The sequence below is a fragment of the Bombus huntii genome, chromosome 8 (assembly GCF_024542735.1).
Source record: "Bombus huntii isolate Logan2020A chromosome 8, iyBomHunt1.1, whole genome shotgun sequence".
NCBI classification, from domain to species: Eukaryota; Metazoa; Arthropoda; class Insecta; order Hymenoptera; family Apidae; genus Bombus; species Bombus huntii.
The window spans coordinates 8327015-8350744 of NC_066245.1; the positions used below are offsets into that span (position 1 = coordinate 8327015).

At 39.7% G+C, this 23730-nt stretch overlaps 1 protein-coding gene across 8 annotated transcripts in view; it reads right to left on the reverse strand.

Annotated features, from left to right (window-relative positions):
* LOC126869017 (cell adhesion molecule Dscam2-like) overlaps positions 1-23730 on the reverse strand; it is a 164491-nt gene that overhangs the window by 35618 nt on the left and 105143 nt on the right. For 6 of the 8 annotated variants that reach the window (XM_050625090.1, XM_050625094.1, XM_050625093.1 and 3 more), the window contains exons 11-12: positions 17384-17794; positions 1080-1199 (exon numbers count right to left, since the gene is read on the reverse strand). In XM_050625090.1, coding sequence (XP_050481047.1) covers positions 1080-1199; positions 17384-17794 — 531 coding nt within the window. Of the gene's footprint in view, positions 1-1079; positions 1200-10787; positions 11151-17383; positions 17795-23730 lie in introns of all 8 variants that reach the window. The other 2 variants (XM_050625092.1, XM_050625095.1) reach the window with 2 other exon arrangements.

The window sequence follows — 23730 nt, forward strand, 5'->3', positions numbered from 1 at the left end:
CACTGTTTCCATATATAGACAATGATAAATATTTAGACAATGATTATCTTTTCATACTACAGACTTATTTGTGTTTTTATTATGAGATACAGATAATAGGTAATTTCAACTTTTCATAGGAAATAGGCATTAATAACCTTGTTATATGTATACGACGATGTACAAAATACGAAATTTATCGTATTATATTTGAGAAAGATAACGTTGCTAACATAATATCTACCTCGAACACACCCAAACATATTATTGTACAGTTTGGATGATTGCCATTAAGAAGAAAAGATTAGGAGAAATCCTAGGCGATTTTTTACAGCGAGTAATTGAGTTTTAAGTGATAAGGGTATACGGATGGCCCGACTGCTTGAGATTAAAGTGTGAAAAAAAGCGCACGGCTACCCAAGGTTTGGAGCTGACGTGACTAAATGTGTTCTAAGAATATCGCTATGGTTCTTCTGAAGCGAGCGAAAGAAGTTGTAAAATAAAAAGAAGAAAATGCTTTGATGTTAGAATATATGTATGTATTACGCGAGAGAGACGGTTTTTAAATGGGTAGCCTTTCAGTTGTACTTCGTTGTGTCGCGTTGTATCGCATTATATTATATCCCGGTATAATTAACTGTTTTATTTTAGTATCGAAATCTGTTACTTCTCCACACTCCCAGCAAATAAAATTTCTGTAAAAATAGTTCTTACAAAAATATAAAAAAAATTACTAGAACGATATTCACGCGAAACTGTAATTACATACGAAATACCATCTCTCAGAAATAACTAAACTAAGAATAAATGAAAGACAGAGTACCCGTCTCAAACGTACGATCTGAGAGTTAGAAATAGTTCCTAATACATTATAAAAGAAGGATAGGGTAAATTCGAAAGAAAAAGCAGAGGAAGGAGCAAAGACAGATAAAGGTACGAAAACAACTCGGTAAGGTGACTGATCGCATCATCGTTTGAGATCGAAGCCGAACGTATGTCACGCTCGGTGGTTTTCAGTAAGACAGAGGACAGTTTTTCGGAACGTGAGCTCCGTCCGGCCACAGTGGGTTGGTAAGTTTCAAGTCTGAGTCGTGACTTACCGATCGATTGCTTCCAAGTCACCGTCGGAATGGGGAATCCTTCAGCCTGACAGGCAATGGAGACGCCGTGACCTACAACGGCGTTCTGGTCGATAGGTTCCACCGTCCATCGCGGCGGCACTAAAAATACGATCCAATTGGCTTAAAATCTTCCGGATCGCCGGTTCCTGACGGACCAGCGTTTCGTCGTCGCCCGATCTCTCGGCAGATCCTCGTCGATCGACGCTTCGTCCTGTTCATTTCAAATCACCGTGTCAATTACACTGTCGCGTGACCTTTGTCCACGTACCCTTTATCCCCTTATCTCAATTCGTGACAACTTTTCGTCGACGATTCTTCCTATCGACGAACCAAATAGCTGTTGGATTTTACTTGGCACGTGGCTGATATACACAATTTGTTTGGAAGACTTAGGAACCGGGACAGAATCATTTAGACAAGAAGTTTTCGTATCGTTTCGTCTTTCGCTGTTTTTCTTTTATCTTATTATTCGAAGCTATAAGAACAAAAGTTGAAATCTTTTTTATGGTTTTACGCGTATGGTTTGATCTTATTATAGATTATCTGTAATTCGATGATATCTATCGAGGATTAATATCGAATTGCACGTAAAAACGACTGCTATTCTATCACACTTAATACGTCTATACAGTTCTGCCTCTTGCACAATTCCATTTTTCCCTTTTCAAATTGAGAAATCGGATTACTCGGTATAAAATACGTGCCATAGAGATTAATCAGCGCATCCTCTGTTAGCTAAACGCGAAGAATAATACTTTGTTTGACTAATTAGCCATTGTTCTCTGGGAACACTGGTTACTTCTATAGAATGATTGAACGATGGTTTTTTCGTCGACGAGGATCACCGGTCCCAGGCGTTTCTCTCTATCTACTACATTTGTCTTTGCTGTCGCGTGTTGTTGTTTTGTACTCGCGTATATACTCGTGTGTCGTGAAACGCATGCATTTCCAACGGGTTTCGATGTTACTGCATACTTACGGATCGCTAAAAGTGTGAACAACAACGTGTAGCAACAAAACCGATGGTGTCCGTGTTTAGACTACTTGAATTGACGATGTCGTATTTAAAGGGGTAAAATGTTTACTCATTCGTTGTCTCAATCAGAGGAAACTAATTTACCAGGAAGAATTTCGAGCAGTGATTAAAGAACAAAAGAGATAAAACAGGAATGAGAGAACAGAATTATGGGACGAAATTGAAAATGAAAAGAGAAATGTTCGTGCATTTGTTGTTAACTTGTGTTAATAAATTGTAACTGAAAACGTGCTCGTTTCGGAGAAACTTATCTGTAAAAGAAAAATTGAAAAATGTGTTCGAATAAAGGGAGAGTGAAATAAAAAGAACTATAAAGTGTTTTAAAGAATGAAACAGAGAACTCATTGTTCCATGGTACGTACTACAGGGGAAAAGAGCATTCGCTGGAATAATTATATAAGAAAAAGTATACCGTAATTGGAAGGGTAAGTGTTCCATGCAAGAATCATTTTATTCGAAAAATATAAAAACACGGCAAGCAACATTCCAAGTAAAAAAGATGTGAATATATAATGTAATAATAAAAGGTTGTTAAAAAACAACGTACGAACAACGCAAACGGTACCTATTTCAAAAGAACGTTACTTGTAATCAGTATATACGAAGAAAAAGACACGCAGAAAACTTTCGAGGCACACATTAAACGTTACTCTCAACATTCTTTCCATCGTCATTCCAAGTTGCTCGTATGTATATAGAGATAAAATATAAAGGTAGGCGAAAAATATCGTACGAGAAAACGCACTGAACCAGTAAACGTTAACTACGCGAACGCATGCTTTTACATCTGTCACAGACATTTTGTTGCATTACACGAGCACAATATAAGTAATATCTCTCGGTACACGAAACCGCTACAAAAAAAAACAAAAAAAAAAAAAAAAGAGAAGAAAAAGAAAGTAAAACAAAATACAAAGGAACAGCAACAGTAAAGAAAATAAAATGATACTCTAACTAATGAAAACGCGTGTAACGAGGACAAAAAGGTATGAAAGTAAAACAATGAAAAAAAAAAAAAAAGAAAAAGAACTAATGATTCGTTCGCAATTAATAAACGGTCGAACAACGAAAAGTATACTAATTCTAATTAGAAATCAGCACGCTCAACTTTCGAGATCTACAAATCGAACTCTTTACAAATGCTGATGATTCGTGAGGATGTACAAATAGTAACGATGAAACAACGAGAAAAGAAAGTAATAACAACAATCAAGGAACCTTCGTTCTCATTTACTTTTTCAGCATCTTTCGTTCTTCTTTTTTCTCGTATTTTTTCACTTCGTCCTCTCTTTTTTTTTCATCTCGTTTTCATTTTTTCCTTACCGACTCGTCGTCGACGGATTAACTTGGCGTTGCTTTAATCGTCGCTCGGGTGGAACGTGCTCTTCCGGAAAAATTACACGAACGAAAGAAATTCGTGTCGTCGAATACGTTCCCGTTACGGTTAACCGGCTCGTCAATTAGCATGCATTAAAAACGAAGGAGAGACAGAGAGATAGAAAAATAAAGAAGGCAAATCGCACGACGTAAACCTGCATCCCTAGAAATATATTCGTTCACTTTTTTTTTTATATTCTGTGCTGCGTGAGGAAAAACTCTTGGACTTCCTGCCTTGTGTGCTATCGTCTATCGTGTTGTATATATTATATATTTTTTTTTTTCTGTCTTCTTCTAAAAAACACTTTCTTTACGCGCAAGTGCTGTCGCTTCGAAGAGGATTGGAGTACCGGTGTTGCGTCAGCATTACGTGGCCTCGAAACTTTATATAAAATCGAGCCGTTTTTGCGGACGAAGGGAAATGCCTCGATAAGGACACGCTTCCGGCCGGACACTTCGGCTCCGACTTCAACTCCATATGAAATCACTATGTAGCCAACAGCTATGCGGCCCTCCTGGTATTTCGAGGAAATAGTCTTCCACAAACCCAGTAACCCGATTTCAGATACCTGGTATCGAGACTTCTGGAGATACGGATAACTAGAATAACTGAAATCACTCGATTCACCAGAAGCATATCTTATACTATTGGATTGCTTCAACCCCTTGACAATGGTCTTGTACGAGCATTTTATTACGTTTTAAGCATAATAGTACTATGCTAATTATTCCAAGTTGAAACTTTGTTTCGTTAAGTGATCATATCTATTCTTACCAGTTCTTGAAATTGAGTTTGTGAAGTGTGCGCATGGCGCTAGATAAGGTAATGAATAAAAATATTAGCACAGATCAAATTTTTCTATAATGTGTCGCGAAAGGCTACGGTATCGATTTTGTTCACCGTTTCCATGACACGTAGTTTTACGCAGTTGTACAACTTAAATAACTGCTCGGAAGTTTCAATTCATTGTGAAAGTTATTAAAAAGAAAAGTTCTACATGGATATCTTAAGAAAGGAAATGTTTGTAGTTTCTGCCAGATTCTTATATTTTACAAGCAAGATTACGTAAAGCATCACTGTAACATCTGAAGAAACCATCAAAGAGTATTTCTAAACCAGTGAAATAGCACTTTCGCGAGCGTCGGAGATATCGTCGAGCAAGCAATTTGCTTCCCACATTTCCAATAGAAAAATTGGAAATACGCCAACGACAAAAGACGAAGATTGCTCGTTGAGTAAACAGAAAATTCTCGACAACAGCCGTGTCGCGTACGATCGTAAACCTGTTGCAGAAAACTGAATGCAAGAGGAAGAGGATGTTGCAGCCTGATGAACGCCTAGCGGACCTAGAAGCGCATTTACTTCGGTTCCGCGGCGCGCGAGGTAAACGTTACCAGAATCTCGACCGTGCTATTTTCCGGGGACGCGAATCCGCGTATAACCCCGGGGAAATTCGTTTCGTATTCCGGTCGCGTATTGTTAGGCGAAACGCGAAACTTTGAATCGAAATCGCTCGACGAGACTACGGGGAAAGCTCGACACTTAATTACTTGTGGATGCGTGTGTGGCGAGATTCTATAGCATAGCACGAATGGATTGAGCAAATTTTACCGAATCACTAAGATTATCGGGTTATTATATCGTCGCTAAATGCCGCAAGATATACAGTTTTTAGTCGTTGTCCGCTGACAACTACGTATGGAAATAAACAAACGGAACAATGAATAAATAAATTGAAAAAGTAAATAATCATAATTATTGTAAAACACGTATTTTTAAAGCATATAATGTGATGATTATAGTGTCAATTAAGGTTGGTTGGTTGAAATGAATTTTATTTAATAATTCGTTATTTCTTCTTGGATTAGACGAAACGTAATATGGAAATCTTTGATACGATTTCCCCAATCTTCTTCTTAATGTAAGTCTATTAATTTACTAGTTTCAGTAAGCTTATAAAGTGGATAACCTAACAGCATGAAAATCGTAAATAGGTCAAGGAACGTAATTAAAGGCGTAAAATGTTAAAATAATCGCAGTGATTATAAATCATGTGTTTATAGAGTATAAAATAAATTGAGAGTACAGTGTCAATTAATTAATTTTGTTTACTTGAAATGAATTCGAACGAAATAAAATTTATCATGAAATGATTAACATGGAAATGTTTTTCTTCTCTTTCCAATCTGCTTCTCAATACGGATTTATTAACCGATTCTATTTGTTAAACTTACAAGGGAAATAAGAACATAAAAATCTAGAAAGTTATAATTCTCTGGTTGGAACATATTTCTAGCAATATAAAAATGTAGGAAAATAATATAAGACGTAAACAACTAAAATAAATAGAATAAAAGAAGCTACGATAAATCCACTAATATGTACTATCAGTAAAATACACGTTTTCTCCACAAAACAGAGAAGATGTCGATGAAGTACAGAGCTCGAAGAACGTAGAACTCGTACAACATGGAACTCTCAACGTTTCGTTAAGACATTCTATCCCGAAAGAGTAAGACCAAAATTGATTAACTGGCAAAGAACCTTGAAATTGGTGGTCGACAATCACGGAAATAGACGGAATAGAATTTACCAGGGAATATAATTTATCGTGCGTTTTAGTATAATTCAGTTGAAGCAACTTACCGAAGACCTGGAAGTCGGGCAACAAGGTTCGCAACTTTAAATTACTCGCGGATCCTTGGCTTCTCGCGTCCCCCTCAGGGATGAGCGAAGGATCGTTTATACATCCTGCAGGATACGCTCTCAGCTGGAATCGCTTTCGAATGACGAGCGAGTGCACGTCGTTTTATACGCATTAGGACACGTGTATCCGATAACAAAGCTAACGCGAGTGTTTATCTATACACGTCGTCGTTTCCATTTCAGTCGTTTCTCCATCGACTGACCAGATGTTAATCGCATCTGGATTGTATAGTCCAACGGTTTCAAAATGCCATGAAGCCAGATGCGCTACCATTCGTGAATATTTCGACACTTCTAAATCACAGAACCTCGTTTATATGAATTTTCTTTTAGGACCAAATCGTTCATATAACTAAACTCATATAACTGTAGTAGATAGAAGTTCGTAAATTTTGTGTTCGATATATGACAAGTCAGTGAGTTCATGTTTAAGTGAGTTAATAAAATTTCCTTTCAATGAATCTATTATTTGTAAATATACGCTAGGTGACGAAAGAATTATAACACTTATAGAAACTTTACACGAATATACTCCACTGTAATGAAATACGATTATCATGACTATATTGGCAAAATTTGAAACGAATTTGAGAATGTAGAAAATCAGTATCCAGCATGAATGGTCTTAAACGTACATAAAATTTATTGTCTTAAGCATAGATTAAAATTTGTTATAGTTTTTTAAACCAAAATATATAGAATATACTTTAATCTAATTTCGATTTTTGATTTTATTTCAGGCAAATATATATATAGTTAGTATATAGAATTAAAAAAGAGGATATATCTTATCACGAATTTCTGCTAAATATTTATATGTTAAGTTAAACCGATAGTAATAGTAGAGAAACGTTCTTCGATCATACTTGTCGATTAAATTGCATCTGGTATGTTCAGGTACTTACGAACGATAGTGTTTGCTGTATACGATAACTATACGTTGCACAGAAGGTAGCGCTATAATATCCCAGGGAACAAACGCGGAAGGTCAGGTGTTTCTTATCGTCCTTGGTCGAAATCCTCCTCAGCAGATTGTTCGTCGTGGCGACCATTGTTGCTCTTATCATTTCCAAGGTTTCGCTGATCGGCGAAAATCAAGCACTCTATTTTCCGCACTATTGCCTTTTGTTTCCAGTAACCGGGATTCTATGAGTCCCTTAAATTCACCTGACGTGAAAATTCCCATTGGTGAACCAGTTTCGCGAGTTTCATCGACTCGTTATTGCATCTTGGTCGATTTCACCTAAGTCACGAATCCTTTCACTGTGAAATCCCTGTTCTTATGACTCCTAAATCGACGATAGATCGACTCTACGCGGTTCGTTCTCGAGGGTACTCGTATGTGGTGCGCAAGTAGATTCTAGTGTTTGGGTGCCTTAATCGATTATACGTATGTGAACTAACTCGGAGTACTGGAGAGACTTTATCATCCATCGACTTCGTTATTAAATTTCATAGTAAATTTCAAAGTTTGAGATGATTTCTAGTTTATGAAAGAACACGAAACAGAATGTGATGTTATAAAACTGATTTCACTATCCCACGTTTGTATTTTATTTTTGCAAATAAGAAATTGTTAATGCTCTTTTATTTAAGTCATATACTTCAAAGTTCCAAAGATTATAGAATTTTTCAATTGAAAATTATTTTAATACTTCGTAAGAATCACAATATTTCCTCTCCTTGTTCGATATTTAATCTTCCATTGTATTAATTTAGTTCTGATTACATAAGGATGAATAGTACTGTGTCAAGAATAAAATCGTCCAAACATTTCAAATAAATATACACTAGTAATTAAAATCTATCATTTAAATCTGAAATACATTACTAATAATTGAAATCTATTCTTTAAATCTGAAATACGTTCCAACACCCATTCATCCTTTTAAAAGATTCAAATTTTCAGCAATAATGTGCCATTAAATTTCCCCTACTGCACCGTGTAATTTACGACTGCTTGTTTTATAAAACATTCAGTCACAATGACACACTTAGTGCCACCACAATGAATCCGCCAATAACATAGCGCACTAAGAATTCTTAAAGACTTTTCCAATTTAATGCAGAGCAATTTCCATTTCCTCGATAAGTGGAATCAGTGTGAATTCTAAAAAACGAATAACATTTTTCCATGCACGTATAATAATAGTTCCAGTTGTCCAAAAATTTATTTCACAACCAATGAGATACGTGTCAAAGGCATTGTCCCCGCGATATGTTGCCTTCTGTAGGGTACGCACGAACGACAGAGTCCGTGAAAATAGTTCGTTAACGGGACAAAACAGTGAGGATGTTATTCCAGGGCGAGAAAGAGAGGCGTGTGTACGCTGTGCGTTGAAAAACGATATCGAAATCACGAGGGACTCGCGTACGTATCACGGTCGCATCGATTTGCTGGCTATAACACGGCTAACTCGAATTTACGAGCAGTTTTTACGTGCGTTTCGCCCGCCAACACCGGCCAGCTCTTAGTGAATATGAATGACGCGGAAGAACATTACACAGCGCGACAACGCGTGTCACTCTTTTAATACTCTTGGCATCTCGCGTGTCCCTTGAAATATCAAAATCATGATATGTAAACCACCTTTGTTTTTTCCAACTTATTACCTTCCCTTTTTTCATCTTCTCGTACACTTGCAATTCGTTTTAAAAGTAGAAAAAACGCAATGAAAGCGTAACGAGTAGACTGTAGACTTTTATGCATTTATGGGAAAGACCCATTAATGATTAAGCAGTGAAATAACGCGTAGTAGTTTCCGTTGTAATACAAACGTATTAATTACTCAAATCAAATGATCAAGCGACTCTCTATACATGATTTCAAAAAATAATTTAGTATAATGACATAAAATATTTCAAATTTTCTTCAACTTGGTAAAATTGTAGGACCTAGATGGAAGAAGAAATAACGACGAAAATAATATAAAATAAATTCTTCAAATCCCTTTTCACAATTACGATGTAAATTCAATGGGATTCAATAACGTGAGTATGCGAGACAAATCTCTACTTAGGTCCCGTACTTTAATTTTATTCTATAAAAGTACAAATTTGCATGAATGTCCGCACTCTACTAACGAGTTTTATCGTCTCTGGAAGAATCCATTTTAACTAACGAAGATTAAGATCGCATCGTCCTTCCGTTTTCCCCTTCGCTGCATATTGTTGTACTATTATTTACCGGAAAGTTCCTTTCGTGTAACGATACCGCGCGTACAGGTCCTGTAATTTAATCGACTCCGCGTGCGAGGAAGTTCACAGCTGTCGTAAACGGAAGAACGGCGCAGCTTTGTTGTCGTAGCTTGGGAACAAGCCGAGAACCGGTTCCATTCATACAAAGGTAGAAAGTGATTTAGATCTCGATCGCGGCGAAGGAATGGGTGTCGGCGACTTTCGAAATCGTCGAACGGCTGCCGAGAACTTCTTGAAAAGTCGCATTACCGCGCCACCCCTCTGAAACTCGAAACTAATTTGCCTGGGTCGTATCCTCGCGAGAGCGCCCGGTTCGACTGCCAGTAAACTTTCGCCCCAGGAAGACTAGGCTTGTAATGTCGTTCAGAGGTGGAATAGCGGGGAGAGGATGGCTCGAAGATGGAAACGAGGAAACATCGTTGGGGAAAACGGCAACGGAAGAAACGTGCTCGCGTTAAAAAAAACGCGCCCGGAACGAGTCAAACGACTACTTGGTACACGCACCGAGCACAACCCTGCGAAGAACGGCTATGGAAAAGGCGGTTGGTACCCGGACAAATGTAATTGCGAGGCAACCATCGGTGTCCTTGAAAGAACAGAAGCTATCTGCCTGGCGGATCTCTCTCGCTATTTTCTTTTAAGGCAATATTCCGGCAGTTAGGAGCGGAATGTTATCCGCCTTAAATAGACCTCCGTCGTCTTCTTACTGGGGTTATAGGCGCTGGAAAAAAGAATCCTCGGCAACGTAATACCATATCCAGCCTTGATATTCTACCTTCGTGCGAATTTAAGAAAATAAAAGTACTAACGCTACAGTCAGTGTACAAATATCTGGCATAAAATGGCCATCTCTCGATATTGCATAGATAATTCAAATAGATCGAACTTCGAAATGTATCCTCTGACGAAGACGGATGCGCATTTTCTCACGTTGGAACGTTCGTCCCTATAACAATATATCTTCTCGACTGTGATACACCGGACAGTTTTCCATAAATTTTCAGAGCCGAAATGTTTTGAAGAAGTAGAAATCTCCGATTTAATCTATACACGCAGAACATCGTATCGGTGATAGGATGGAAGGATCATGAAAAATCCAAGAAGATAGGAGCTCGAGGAAGCGTGATCGAGGGTAACGAAAACACGACGTTCGAATCGACTCTGTCGAAACAAACCGTACTCCAATCCTTCGATATGGCTGTTCGATTTTCTGTGCCGTAATATGTATATACACGCGTGTATATATACAATATATATTTGTAGAAAGACAGTCAGAGACAAGTATATCTGGCTGGCACACGGTTTATGTACACAGGTTCTTACAGCTACCATATGTCGATTTTTGTTCTTGCTCGTTTGAGACACCAACCAGCAACGGAGAGGCTGGTCGAGTATTCGGCCAGGCCAGCGACGTTGCTGATCTGGCACGTGTAGTTCCCGCTGTGCTTAGCGCTGACGTTATTTATCGTCAGGATGCTGGAAAACGGCGGATAGTCGCTTATCTGTATGTTGTTGCCCGTCTCGACGACGGCCGCGTTGGATCCGCCCGACGACGACGACGCCGAAGACGACACCGACGCACCGTCACCCGGCCTGACCTGTATCGGTTTGTCGTCCATCAACCACGTGATGTTGAACGGCTGGTCACCCTGGCTCGTGGTACACATTAGCTGTGTCCTCATCCCCTCCGTCACACCGTTCTCGAAATAAAACGGCGAGATCCGCGGTGGAACTATAAACGTGACGTGTGATAATAGTATGTACCTGCATGCGGGCACAAACCGTTCTCCTATACGCGTATCTCGACCAGAGATTACGCTCTCGTCTTCGTTTCCTATTTTTTCTTTTTTTTTCTTTTCTTTTGCGGAAAGGTTAGTCAAGGGGACTGGAAGATGAGAGGAAGTTTCAGATAATAAAACAAGCGCGCCAGAGGAACAACATACGAGTACCATCAAGATCCATTTACACACAAACGTACCATGTCCGTTTCGTGTCTAAATATTGGCCCAGTGTTTATGCGTTGATATTTATGTACATCCCGGACCATCCAAGATGTATCCGGGATAAATATTCGACTATGAAAAATACAATCTTCGTATCAACTAATCTTCGTTTTTGTATAACATCATATACGAACGGAATACGTTCAGGCACAATTTTACAAGTTCGTGCTATGGCCGTTGCTTTACGTGGTCAGACCGAGACACAAGGAAAATATCCGAGACTACCAAGTGTAACCGGAGGCCATTCGAACTACTGATAATAACGAATATAGAATGAATGACGTATAAATAGATACATATGAAACGTGGATATGGCACGGTTTTGTATAAACGGACCTTTAAACGACGAGACTTCTATATATTTGAGTTTCGATAGCGAATACAGCGAAATGAAACGAAGTAAAGCGAGTCTAGTAAGGCTCGGCTACAGGTATGTTGAAAGAGTGTCGAATTACCTAGGAGAGAATGAAATGGCGAGCCGGATAATTACATCGAAAATCGTGAAACTCCGCGGGACTTCAGAGGCGGCCCGTTGAAACGGAATTAATAGCGCCGGCGCTACGCGTCCAAAACAACGGAGAGTTAATAAATCTTCTTCCCGAACGTCTGAAATTAACATTAAAATACAACTGGCGGATACAAACTGCTCGGAGTTTAATCCGTTCCCGGTGAGCGGACGGACCGTAATTAATGTTCCTCTCGGTGGCAACGACAATCCAAAAACGATTGGTAAAAAGAACCGGTGCCTGCGCAACTCTCTGTAATATCACCGTTATATTCCGCTGGCTCCGTTCCGTATAATACTCTATTCGCCCGCAATTTCCAGTATCTCGCTTCGTTTTCCCTTTTTCTTTTTTTTTCTTTTTTTCCTATTCCGGTGATCGAAGTCTCATCGTGAAATTGGCGCAGGAGGTCACGAAGTACGAAATTTCGCGATCACATTATTTGATCAAATCCGCACTGATCCTCCGGTAGAAGCGGTTGATACCGTGCGGCTACTCTATTTCGTTGTCTGACCAAACACGAACCTATACTACTTCGCCACAGACGAATTTCAAGTAGGTCGAGTTTGTACAAGAACTGGGCGTTTGATAACCGCGATAACTTGGAGTTTCTGCTACGTGTTTCCTGCTACGTGACCTCCGAAACGTGGACGCTGGACAGGTGCAACGGTAACCCCGGCCGAGTCCGTGAAAAATGGTGGCTCGGTCATAAATATTCGGCCAGAACCACACACACGTACCTCGTGGCTCGGAAAATGAACATTTATGAGCCGGAGTAACTGCTAATGTCGGCCAATATGTCTTTATGAGACTTTCGGCGAAACTAAGTTGAAACCAGAGGTGACTGCACGATCCTTATACCGGTGGTCTGTTTTAATGAACATTTTCATCGGGGTTTCGTTGAACCTTTGGTCTCCTCGTTGTTCGCTTTACTGGCGCGTCTTTCGCATAGATTTCATAAGTTGATTCAAGAGGCGTTAAGTCGAAATAATTCGTCGTGATCGTTTGGCTTTCTTTTCTCATTCGAGTTGATTAACGATGAGTTTACTTACCAGGACCTATAGAACGTCGAGCAGTCAATTATCGAAACGAGCGTGAAAACTAAGTAGGATGAAAAGACACGAGAGATCTTGTACATACAGTTGCCTATAAAAGTCTCCGTATATTTTAGAGAAAGGCTATTTTTGTTAAAATAAAATAGTACAAAATTTGTCCAGTATATGATTTAATTAATTAATGTTCTGTCATTAATTTATTTTAAATTTAAATTGAATAAAACGATTTATATATCACACTTAATTTATAATATTCATATTTTATCTATTCAAAAATATTCTTCTTGTAAGATGTACAAAGACTTTTGTCAGCGACTGTACCTTAATGAAGGATTTTAACTACTTGAATTCCACCGAATTAACAGTATATCGAATGCGTAATAATATGCCGGATCAATCTCATGCAAGATAACATTTCCCGAATTCCTAACTTACAGATCTCTCGTATCGATTTCGCCCAAATACGATTTACCACTACGGTCTCAATATAACTTGAATGATAATAATGATGATAATGATGATAGTACACAAATCATAGAGAATATCTCGAGCGAAAACATAGCATAGTCTTCATAAAAAGATACTGTTCTACTGGATAGTGATAGTGATATAATATAATGTAACTCGGTCAGAATCGGTCAAATACGTGACTGATACACGATAATACAACACAAATATCGAGAGAGCAACAAAGGTGGACGGTTCATTCGAAAACGGGACAAAAGAGCACGACTCCTACTATATGCGAATCGTGTTTTCGAAGTGTCGTTATACAACGATCCAACGTAAAAGAATACCATAGAAATTATGTATTATATAATGCATATACATTAATGTTCGTTTAAATTTCAATAGATCGAGAACCACGTTATAATTTCATGGGGTTAACCATTTTCTAAAAATCCATTAATAAGGAAAAAGGAACAATTTAGCAAAAAACAAACGAGAAAGACACGATCAACTATAAATCAAAATCCGTGATGTAATTGAAGTTAGAGGGATTCTACAGTTCAATATACGAAGAAAATCGAGAATAACAAAATTCCGTTAGACGTTACATTTTCGAGAAAATTGACTTTACCGAAACTTGTCAAGAATATCCGAATTTGCTTAATTCTCAAATAAATAAGAGTATAAGTTGCAAGTGTAGAATAGAACTTTCTGATATAATACTTCGTTTTGCACAGAGTTTAAATATATTTAACGAAGAACCAATCTGATACACCAATCCTCTGCCTAGTTCATTCGATTCGTTCGACTTTCCAAGAAACGACATTCTTTAGATGAAGCAATTTTATTCTATACTTTTACTATATTTTCAAACTTATCTCTATACGTAGAATATACGTCTAATCGGAAATAATTAACTCCTAAAAAATATCTGCTCCGATGTAAGTTCGTTATTCCTGACTTTCGTCTTATTTTGAACCCGAATCTGCCTGATTCTTGAATCTTCTTGACATCATCTGTATCGAAACATAACTGTATTTCTGGCTTCTTCTCGGTATATCTATAGGCTACTTCTAAATTTAAATTACACTGAATTCGATCAAGTTGGAACTCGAATTACGCTAACAATGAAAAGCAATAAGGCTGGATCGTTTGAATTTAGGAGAAATCAATTATAATCGAAACGAACATTACTGTATATATGAAACGCAATATGTTCAATCAATACTGAATCAAAATTGTCTCCTGAATATGTTAATTCTGAGCGATGCAATACAAACACGCATATATTGCGCGCAAAGATTAAAACTCAGCACGGTATGGTAACTTTTACGTAGAAGCGGTCTCACGCTGTGACATCGAGCCCGATCCCGTGGCCGCCGAGCGCAAAATTAAACGAAAAATCCTAATCTGACGCCGGATTCTCGTTTAATTTCGCAGCAGCGAATTCGAAACCGGTCTGAACACGAGTTTCTGCGCGAGCATATCCCGGAGAGAAGACAGGAGAAACAGACAGACAGAGAGTTACAGAAACGGAGAAATAGTGGAGGGACAAAGTGTGTGTGTGTGTGTGTATAGTGGTGTATGCGTATACGTATGTATCCATGTATGCGTGCGTATAGTCGTGTACATAAGAGTTTGGAGCAACGAGTGGAAACTCGCCTCCGAAGCAGATTTTCAACGAGCGCTTCGATGTCACAGATCACAATTGTACGATCTACGAGGCATACACCTTCAAATCGACTGATTCAGCCCGATTATTACACACTATAGAGGAGAGAAAACAAAACGTCCGTAAACGAACATTACGTGAAACACTGGCAAGATCTGTTAACTGTACATATACAATATAGATATACATACGTATAAATATACATATATATATATGTACGTATTAAGAGTATTCGAGGGAAAAATATATATTTACATATATACATCCGAAAAAAGCGTGCAATTGGGCGTGCAAAAGAGAAACAGCGTGCAAAGAGAGTCAGTAGTCACAGAGAGTGTAAAAAGACAGAGATAGATATTATACAAGAAGGATTCAAAATCGTGGGAAGTATATGAGATTGAAAATTCGCGGCACGTTCTACCAGGGACACGGGCGGTTCCACTCCGTAGACCGGCAACGACGGCCAACGAATCATCTCACCGTCTCGATTTTCACCCAGCGTCGCTACTTCTAATCTAAATTGAAATCTAATAATCCGCGACGAGACGGAGCGCGGCACGTTTCGCCACGCTCCATATCCTCCTTGCGATATTCCTTCCTAGGAATCTTTTCTCGAGCTAACCGTCACGAAAAGAGTAATAGAAAAGCGGAAGAAAAAAAGCGAGAAGAAAAAAGAAAGGAAGGGAAAGAGAAACGGAAGAGAAATAGAACCGTCACGGACCGGTAGGCGAAAGATCGTGGCAAAGCAGAAGTGGAGAACGCGAATGTTCGCCAGTTGTCACAGGTCGAACGTGCCGTTGAGCGTGCACTTTGGACTAGCATCATAGCAGAAACAGGTCGCGTCGAATGACATCGGACAGCCTCTCTGTTGTAATTTTCCGGCTCCGAGATCATCCTCGACGATCGTCAGTGTACGTGGTGCTTAAGAAACTGGACTCGCGAACGACGACAGAGGTGAATCTTAAAGAAAACCAACCAAAGATAGCGATTATGATGTTCTTTTTAAAATCAAAATATAAGCGGATATATGTAAGATCGATACGTAAATTGATCGACGTCGATTGATTATCAAAAAGTATTTATTCTAGGGACCGACCGATTTTTCTAAGAGGCTCGAGCTCCAAGAGACGCGACAACCGATCGAAAATTCTTTTTTCCCACGACGCAACAGAAAATTGATCACATCGCGATGCCGTAGTCTCGAGAGCTCGCTGATTGATCGATCATACCCGACCCACTAGAACGACCGCGTTGCGCTGTTTCCTTACCAACCGATCAATCAGTTACTTTTCCAGCGCCAGCACATAATCCGCAGACCTGGAAAATTGCCAGTCTGTCTTTATTATGTTCCGTGAATCGCGTGCCGCGATCCCACAACGGCTCTGTTGCTCTGAATCGATCCACGAAATCCGTATCGTTGCACGTCACTTTCGGGATATTCCCCTTTCGCGAAAACGATCAGCATATCGGCTAGTCACTATGAATAGTCGCCAGAACTATGCATATCCAAATTGAAGCTTAGGCTTTCTCCAAGCTTTAGATTGTTGCTATAATTTTATCGCAAGATTTTATTAAAGCGATCGTTTCCCAAATAAGATCATAATGGTTACAGTAGATACGTGTTCTGAGGAATTGCCATTTTAACGGATGTGCCGGTACAATCAGATACAGTAAAATTCCGTTTATAGAAACTCGTCAAATTATAAACATGATTGGAGTTCACATAATATGAGTTTGCCGAGTCTTCCCTCTACCTATGTTCTCTCGTTCGTATAATAGGAATTCACGTCTAAACAATTGGATTAGGTCAACAGAAGTTCAGTTAATCGAACTCTGACTAAGAGTTGATTCAAACGAATGAGTTCATATAATCAGAATTCTATTGTATGTAGATTCTTGTAAAAGCATGCATTTCAATCTCCTGATGATACATTCGTCTGAACGACAACTCGTCAGAACACATATCCATTATAACCCACAGCCTTGTTTGGTACGATCGTTTCTGGAATATATTTGAAATATTTCATCGATCCGCTGGAACCTTTTATAGTAACATAGTAAGCATTATTGCTCGCGTAGTAAATCTAACGATCTCGCGACGTATCGATGCATGCAGACACGTCGAGATCGATGCGATGCAATTGCAAATTGCCAAATTGTTGAACCGCCCAAAAGATATGGAAACGCGAAGAAAAGCAAAGAAAGTAACGAAAAAAGGAAGCGTGGCACCTCTGTCGTAGTGGGAGCGTGAACGAAGAAGTACACCAACGGTGTGCGTTTACCGTTGACGTGAAGGAGTGCAGAATGAGCGACGGTGGCAGCGCCATTGGCCACGCGACAGGTGTACGTGCCATTGTGCGCGGGTGCGATCGTGCTAATGCTCAGGGCGCTGGTAAAAGCGTCATATTGCCGGACGGTAATGGCCTTTCTCGGGGACTGTTCGGCCTGCCCGTCGGCCTTGGGGCCCCGCTTGGGCCCCTTAATCGCGTCTCCAGGACTGGCCGGGGCCTGAACGCGGCTATGGCTGGACGACGGAGTATCCTGCGACGTCCTGATCGTCTCTATTGGGACGTTATCTTTCAGCCACGTGAACGTCAGTGGCAGATCGCCAGTCACGACTACGCACTGTACGCTAGTACGGTGCCCTACGTTTAAATCGCGAGCAAAACTGAAAGGCGTGATTTTAGGTGGCACTGAAAGAACAATACAAAGACAAAGGTGGCATTCCAGTCAAAAGCGGTTCGAGGAAACGCTATAGAGAAAACCGCGTATTCTTTTATGGAATTTGTGTGTGAGTGAACAGGACAGAAGAGAGATTTTCATGGGATAGAAGATATATGAGCACACACGTCGAAAGGATGGGTTTTTAATTCTGCCCTCCTTAAGTTAACATTTCCTAGTTAACAGTTTTTTCATTGCTCGAGGCTCGTTGAAATATTTGAAGTTCTCGGTGTTTCGTTAACTTTTAAGTAAATTTATATTATACAGAATGCTATGGAATAATGGTTAAATGTTTGAAACTGAACAAAGATAGAGAGAGAGAGAAAGAGAGAGAGAGACAAAGACGGCATAAGAAACAAAACGAAACTTCCAAAATGGTACACAGGACATTTTAATTAAGGAAGACAAAATTGTCCACCGATGCTGTCGAGTTAGTAAGATAAAAATAATATAAAAATGAATTAAGAGGTCCACAATATCAGTCGAAATAGAAAGCTTGACACTTTAGAACACTTTGTGCGACAATCGAAAATACAATTCAGTAGCAATACATCGAAAGGACGTATGTCTGGTTCATGATGAAAGCACGGCGTGGTCAAAAGCCGCTCGAGCTATGCCTGCTCTGTAATTACACTGGCGTTAATTAAATTTCCATCTGCGGGCCGTGCACATCGCTAAATTAAGGTCTTAAAATAACAGTTTTGAGGTAGCGTCAAGAAATATAATCTTTGACCATAAGACTAGACTTTATTAAAAGTTCTGTCGTCGCAAAGTGTCCTAATGCGCGACATATAAAGGAATATCGTTTAACGTTGCGATCGTCTATATAGAAACAGACAGCTTCAAAGAGATGGGTGAATACATTCACGTTGCGAACTTCACTTACAAGCACTGTTTGTCTTTCGCGGAGATAAAAGATAAAATTTACCGGCAATTTTTATCGTTAGACCTTCGAGTTTCAATCTTTGACTCGTCGCCAACTTTTTAATCCTAGCCCAACAAATTAATCCAATATCTGTACAATAGCTTGCTTAATTGGATAAAGCGAGCGATGCAGTTATTTTTTATATCGGAATCCAATGGATAGTCCGTTCTATAACTTACGCAACACTCGTTTAATCCCCTCAATTAAGAATTAACTGCTAATCACAGCCCCGATATAACTCTGCAAGCCTCCATCCATATAAAAAGAAACTGGCTCATAAAAGTATTTGAATATTTATTACGGTAAACTTTTATGTTCGCGTTTTATGCATTATACAAAATATTTTGAAATCTTATTAGTATCGTAGATACTAGAGACATGACTGTTATGATTATATTTAGTAAACGATTATTATACAACATGAACAGTCATCTTATGCATATGATAAGTGGTCCCCATTGAATATTGGCCGATAATTGGCTGTTTAAATATTCTTATGGTCTCTGCGAAATATGTACTTTTCTTAAATATCTAGTAATTTCTATATACGTATATTTCCAAATCTGACAGTGCTAATAAAATTTTCGAACGTTTCATATAACCACACGTAATGTATATTCATAAAAGATGTCTGCAACGTTTAAATACTTTCATGAGCCTGTGTATGTGTCACAAGCTATCGTTGCTCCCTATAAAAAGCAAAACGCGCCGCGCAGAAATATAATCTGCTTGCTCGTTGGTATCGTTAAATCGTTTGAGTTAATCCGCGAAAATCGCGATGTTCAAACGCCCCATACACGCGCAGGTAGGTATATCTCTAGGTATATACGCGTCATTTTTTACGCACCTCTTTTTCCCCTTTTACAGCCAGCTAGCCACGATTCTTTTTAATATCGCGGAACACTCTGGCTGGGATCGGATTCGCGATAATTGTAACCCACGTAACGCACTTCTTCCCCTCGAACGGTTCAACGAATAAACCGGCGTTAGCGAGAACAAACGCGGTAATTGATATTTAACCGTAGCTGGCGCGCCGTAAAATTTTTCACCGATCGGTTTTTACTTTTCCATCGCCACTCTAACGCTCGCTCGTTCATAGCCTACCTTCATGGTTACGAACGGTGCGGGAAATCTGCGAAAAATTCGCCCTCGCCGCGGCGTGGATCGTGTTAATGAACTCGTTCTCCTCATCGATCGAACGATCCCCGTTTTTTCGTTTCAAAGATTCCCCCCACCACGGGATTCACATCGAATACCACCGTCGACAAGCTTTCGCAATTAATTCGTGGCCCGCGAGCACCATTCGAACGCCATCGCGCCGATAAATGGGACTTTTGCCGACGCTTAAACGCGCGAAATTTTCACAAAACGCAATACAATCGATCGCTTACAAGCACTCTGGTTGATTGCTTTCGAGTCGAGGCGTAACTCGTTCCGCGTTTATAAGCCGCCAAGTTTAACACTCTTACGCGTTCCTCGTTGGTGCATTTACCTCTTCGATCTCGATTATGAGAATTGCCGGTAAAATTGAATTCGTTAATGTATACACGTATAAGACAACAATGTAACACTTTGTACATGGATTTTTATATCGTTTTTGAAGTGCTTGGATGGTGAAGGGCACATCGCGCGAGAGAAACGGCGACTGAGTCACGTTAATAGAATATCGATGCTTCGACAACAGCATATTTATGTACAAGTAGCACGTGCACACGTTCTCAAATACACGGAGCGCTCGTGGTTGAAATCATAACGTTCGATCGTGTACTCGCCATGGTTTTATATCGCGATGGTTGGCGCTTTGTTTCTTCGCGAAATGTCTGCAAATCACGGGACGTACAATTTCGTCGATTACAGGATTTTTTAATCCTAATATTATTTGAAAATAATGTAAGGAAACAACATTTACAACTTTTACCATATAGAATACAGAATTTAAAAAAGCTGTTATACGAATAACTGAAAAATTTATTCAAAAATTGTAATTAATAAATAATTCCAAATTTGTTAACATTAGTATCAGAGGAACATGTTAAAAGAGCGACATTTCAACTAATATACCCGCAAACGTCTGAACCTTGCGACCGAGCAAATATATGAAGTTTATTGGAAACATACGGTTTTATATATTTGGATATCGATAGATAAGGATAAATGTTTCATAAGTCACGAGATACTATAATACGGAGCGTAAAATGCGAATATCAAGGATATCTGGGACGACGCGACGCGAGTCGATATTAAACCGGTCAGCGATATTTTTCGCCTGCCAGCGTTATCTCGGCCCCAACGATAACGGAAGCGTACGTAAGGGGATTCCTTAGAGCTGGCACGCTGTTTTTCCGAGGTTGATGCACGACACGATTAAACAGTAGCGAAGCAGAGAAAGCTTTCTCGTAGAAGCGCCCCGTGTATCGCTAGAGCGCCCATGTACACGCACGTAGACCCGGCCCCGTACCCTCCGGTTAGTACGTGGCATCGTCGCGCTATGAATTTTTATGTACAAAAGTACACGTATGTAATATAATATACAGAGCAGTTAGGCGAGCGCGTGCAAGGACAGATGCTTGAGCGATGCAGTGAAGTGCTGTGCTCTTGGTGCGTGGGTTCGTTCGCGGAGTGTTGTCAAACGCACGGATATCCGTTGACGCACATAGAGAAGATAGACGAAGAAATGGAGATACAGTGACTCACAAAAATATTTAAATATATTATGCGTTTACGTTATGTTTGTTATAAATATGAAACTTTTCGAAAATTCAGTAGCAACAGTAACGAGACATGGGTATCATCGTCACATTGGTCAAACTTGAAACGAATCTAAAAATGCACACGATGATACTATTTTTGTTAGTTTTCTAATTTTGGTATTGGTTAATTAATTGGTAGAAGGACGTATTTTAATATGAGCATAGTCGAAATGGGGATAATGAAGTTCAAATTTATAAACTTTCTGAAAAGCTAATTATGTAACTGGTATAATATCGTATGATAATGTAATCTAATATTTTTAGTATCTTTGAAACGATCAAGAGACTGACAAAAACACGCTCTTAATCCTAAGATCAAATAATCTTATAACTTCTGTCTACAGTTTAGATATCTCTTTATACATTTTCAGATTTCTCTCAAATTTTGCTCATTTAATTCCGATAGTTGTATCTCATTGCAATACTAATGAAGTTCCAAAATGTCTCGTATACGGTGCATAATATATCTACGAAAAGTTCGTACATATGTTGAAACACTTTTGTAAGCCACTGTAAATAGAGTTAGAGATAGAAATAGAGATAGAAACAGGTAGATGGACGCATACACGCACACGTACACACCCTAGCACACATGTATATATATATATATACACACGATTGTACCGCAATCCCTGTCGTATGATAAGGAGCTATCTTAAGAAATTTTCCGGTCGAGAAACTTTTTCGACCATCCGTTCCAGAGAGTTCGCTGTATGTGCACCACCGACTGTTCCTGCAGTCGGACGATTGTGTTTCACAGAAGCATCCTATGCACACACACGATCAGTGTGTCGTATCGTGTGCAGAGAGTTCCCTTTGATTGTCTCCTTTGCTGTAGCTAGCGTGATCATATAGCTCTGGTGGCGGTTCGGTGGAACGTAAGACGGATGAATTGACCGGCTCTGCTGTTTGTTAATCGGTTCAAACGCGATCACATTCTGTTCGAGTAAATACGAGAATAACCAACTAGTAGATAAATAATCGCATTCTCGATGACTAGAAAATCGTCCGAGTGGCAAGTTAATTAACTTTGACGCCACGAGAAACTATCGATCGATTTCGTTCATATCAATTTCCTCAAACCACTTTGGTGTTTAATCGAATTCGATACTCACTTTGCCGTTCGATTTCTTCGTTTTTCCTTGGTTACGCGAAGCTTCACGGATAGGGTTCGCGGAAACGGGAAAGCGGTTACCGATTCGAAGGATCGCTTTCAAGTACTTTCTCAAAGTATACAAAATGGTGGGCGAGTTCGAAGGGGCGCGATACGATTTCCGAGCCAGCTGCACGATTAGGAGTCGCGCGAACGATATCCCTTTCCGCTTCACCGGAACGCCAGCCAGAGCCTCAAGATCCTTTGAGGCAACTTACGGCAAGTTTCTCGAATTTTTCGAACTTCCGTCGCACTTTGCCAGCATTGGAATCATACGTACAGAGCGTTTCCTCCCCCTTCTGCGTCTCCTCGCACGAGGCAACGTCTATTAAATTGCGCGAACCGCTTCGAGTGTTTGCTCGGAATTGAATTTATCTCCTCGCGCGATCTGCTCTCGTTAAACGTTTCGGGCGCTTTCAATGAGATTGGCGACGAAGAAGATGAAGAAAACACAACGTAGACGGCGAGAAACGCGAGAAAATCCGAAATATCGCGAATTGTGTGTATTCAATTGGGGCGTAAACGTTTGCCGGTTTATCGGCGACGCGATACAACGATTAAAAGACGATAACGTTGGTACGTTTCGAGAGATAAACCTGGTTTGCCCGCGGCTCACGGTTGTTACTGTCTTTTCGGGAATTCACGCACGGCTACGCGATAAACCCGGTGAAATCCGAAGCAATACTGGCTCGCGTTAACTAATCCCAGCCAGCGATGAACAATGGAGTACACGAAATTTCCTCCGTAAACCTAATACAGAAACATTTTGTGTGAAGGTAAATTTGGCGGCACGCATCAAACACGCCGGGATGTTATGCATACACGAATTGTAATTAATATGCGATTGCCGCCGGGGCAGAAAATTACGGAGGGGATGCCTGGGGGGAGGATGTTGTGGGAGGACAGAATATATCAAACAAAGAGATGACATAACTTTCGGTATGTCACTGCTGCGATTATTCGTTGATAATCGTTCTTTGACACCTCTAATGGTCACATATGGTACCCGGTCACGCAGAAATTGTTTATTCCCCTTCCTTTGTACCACAAATAGTTTCGTACAAATGACGATTTACTTTT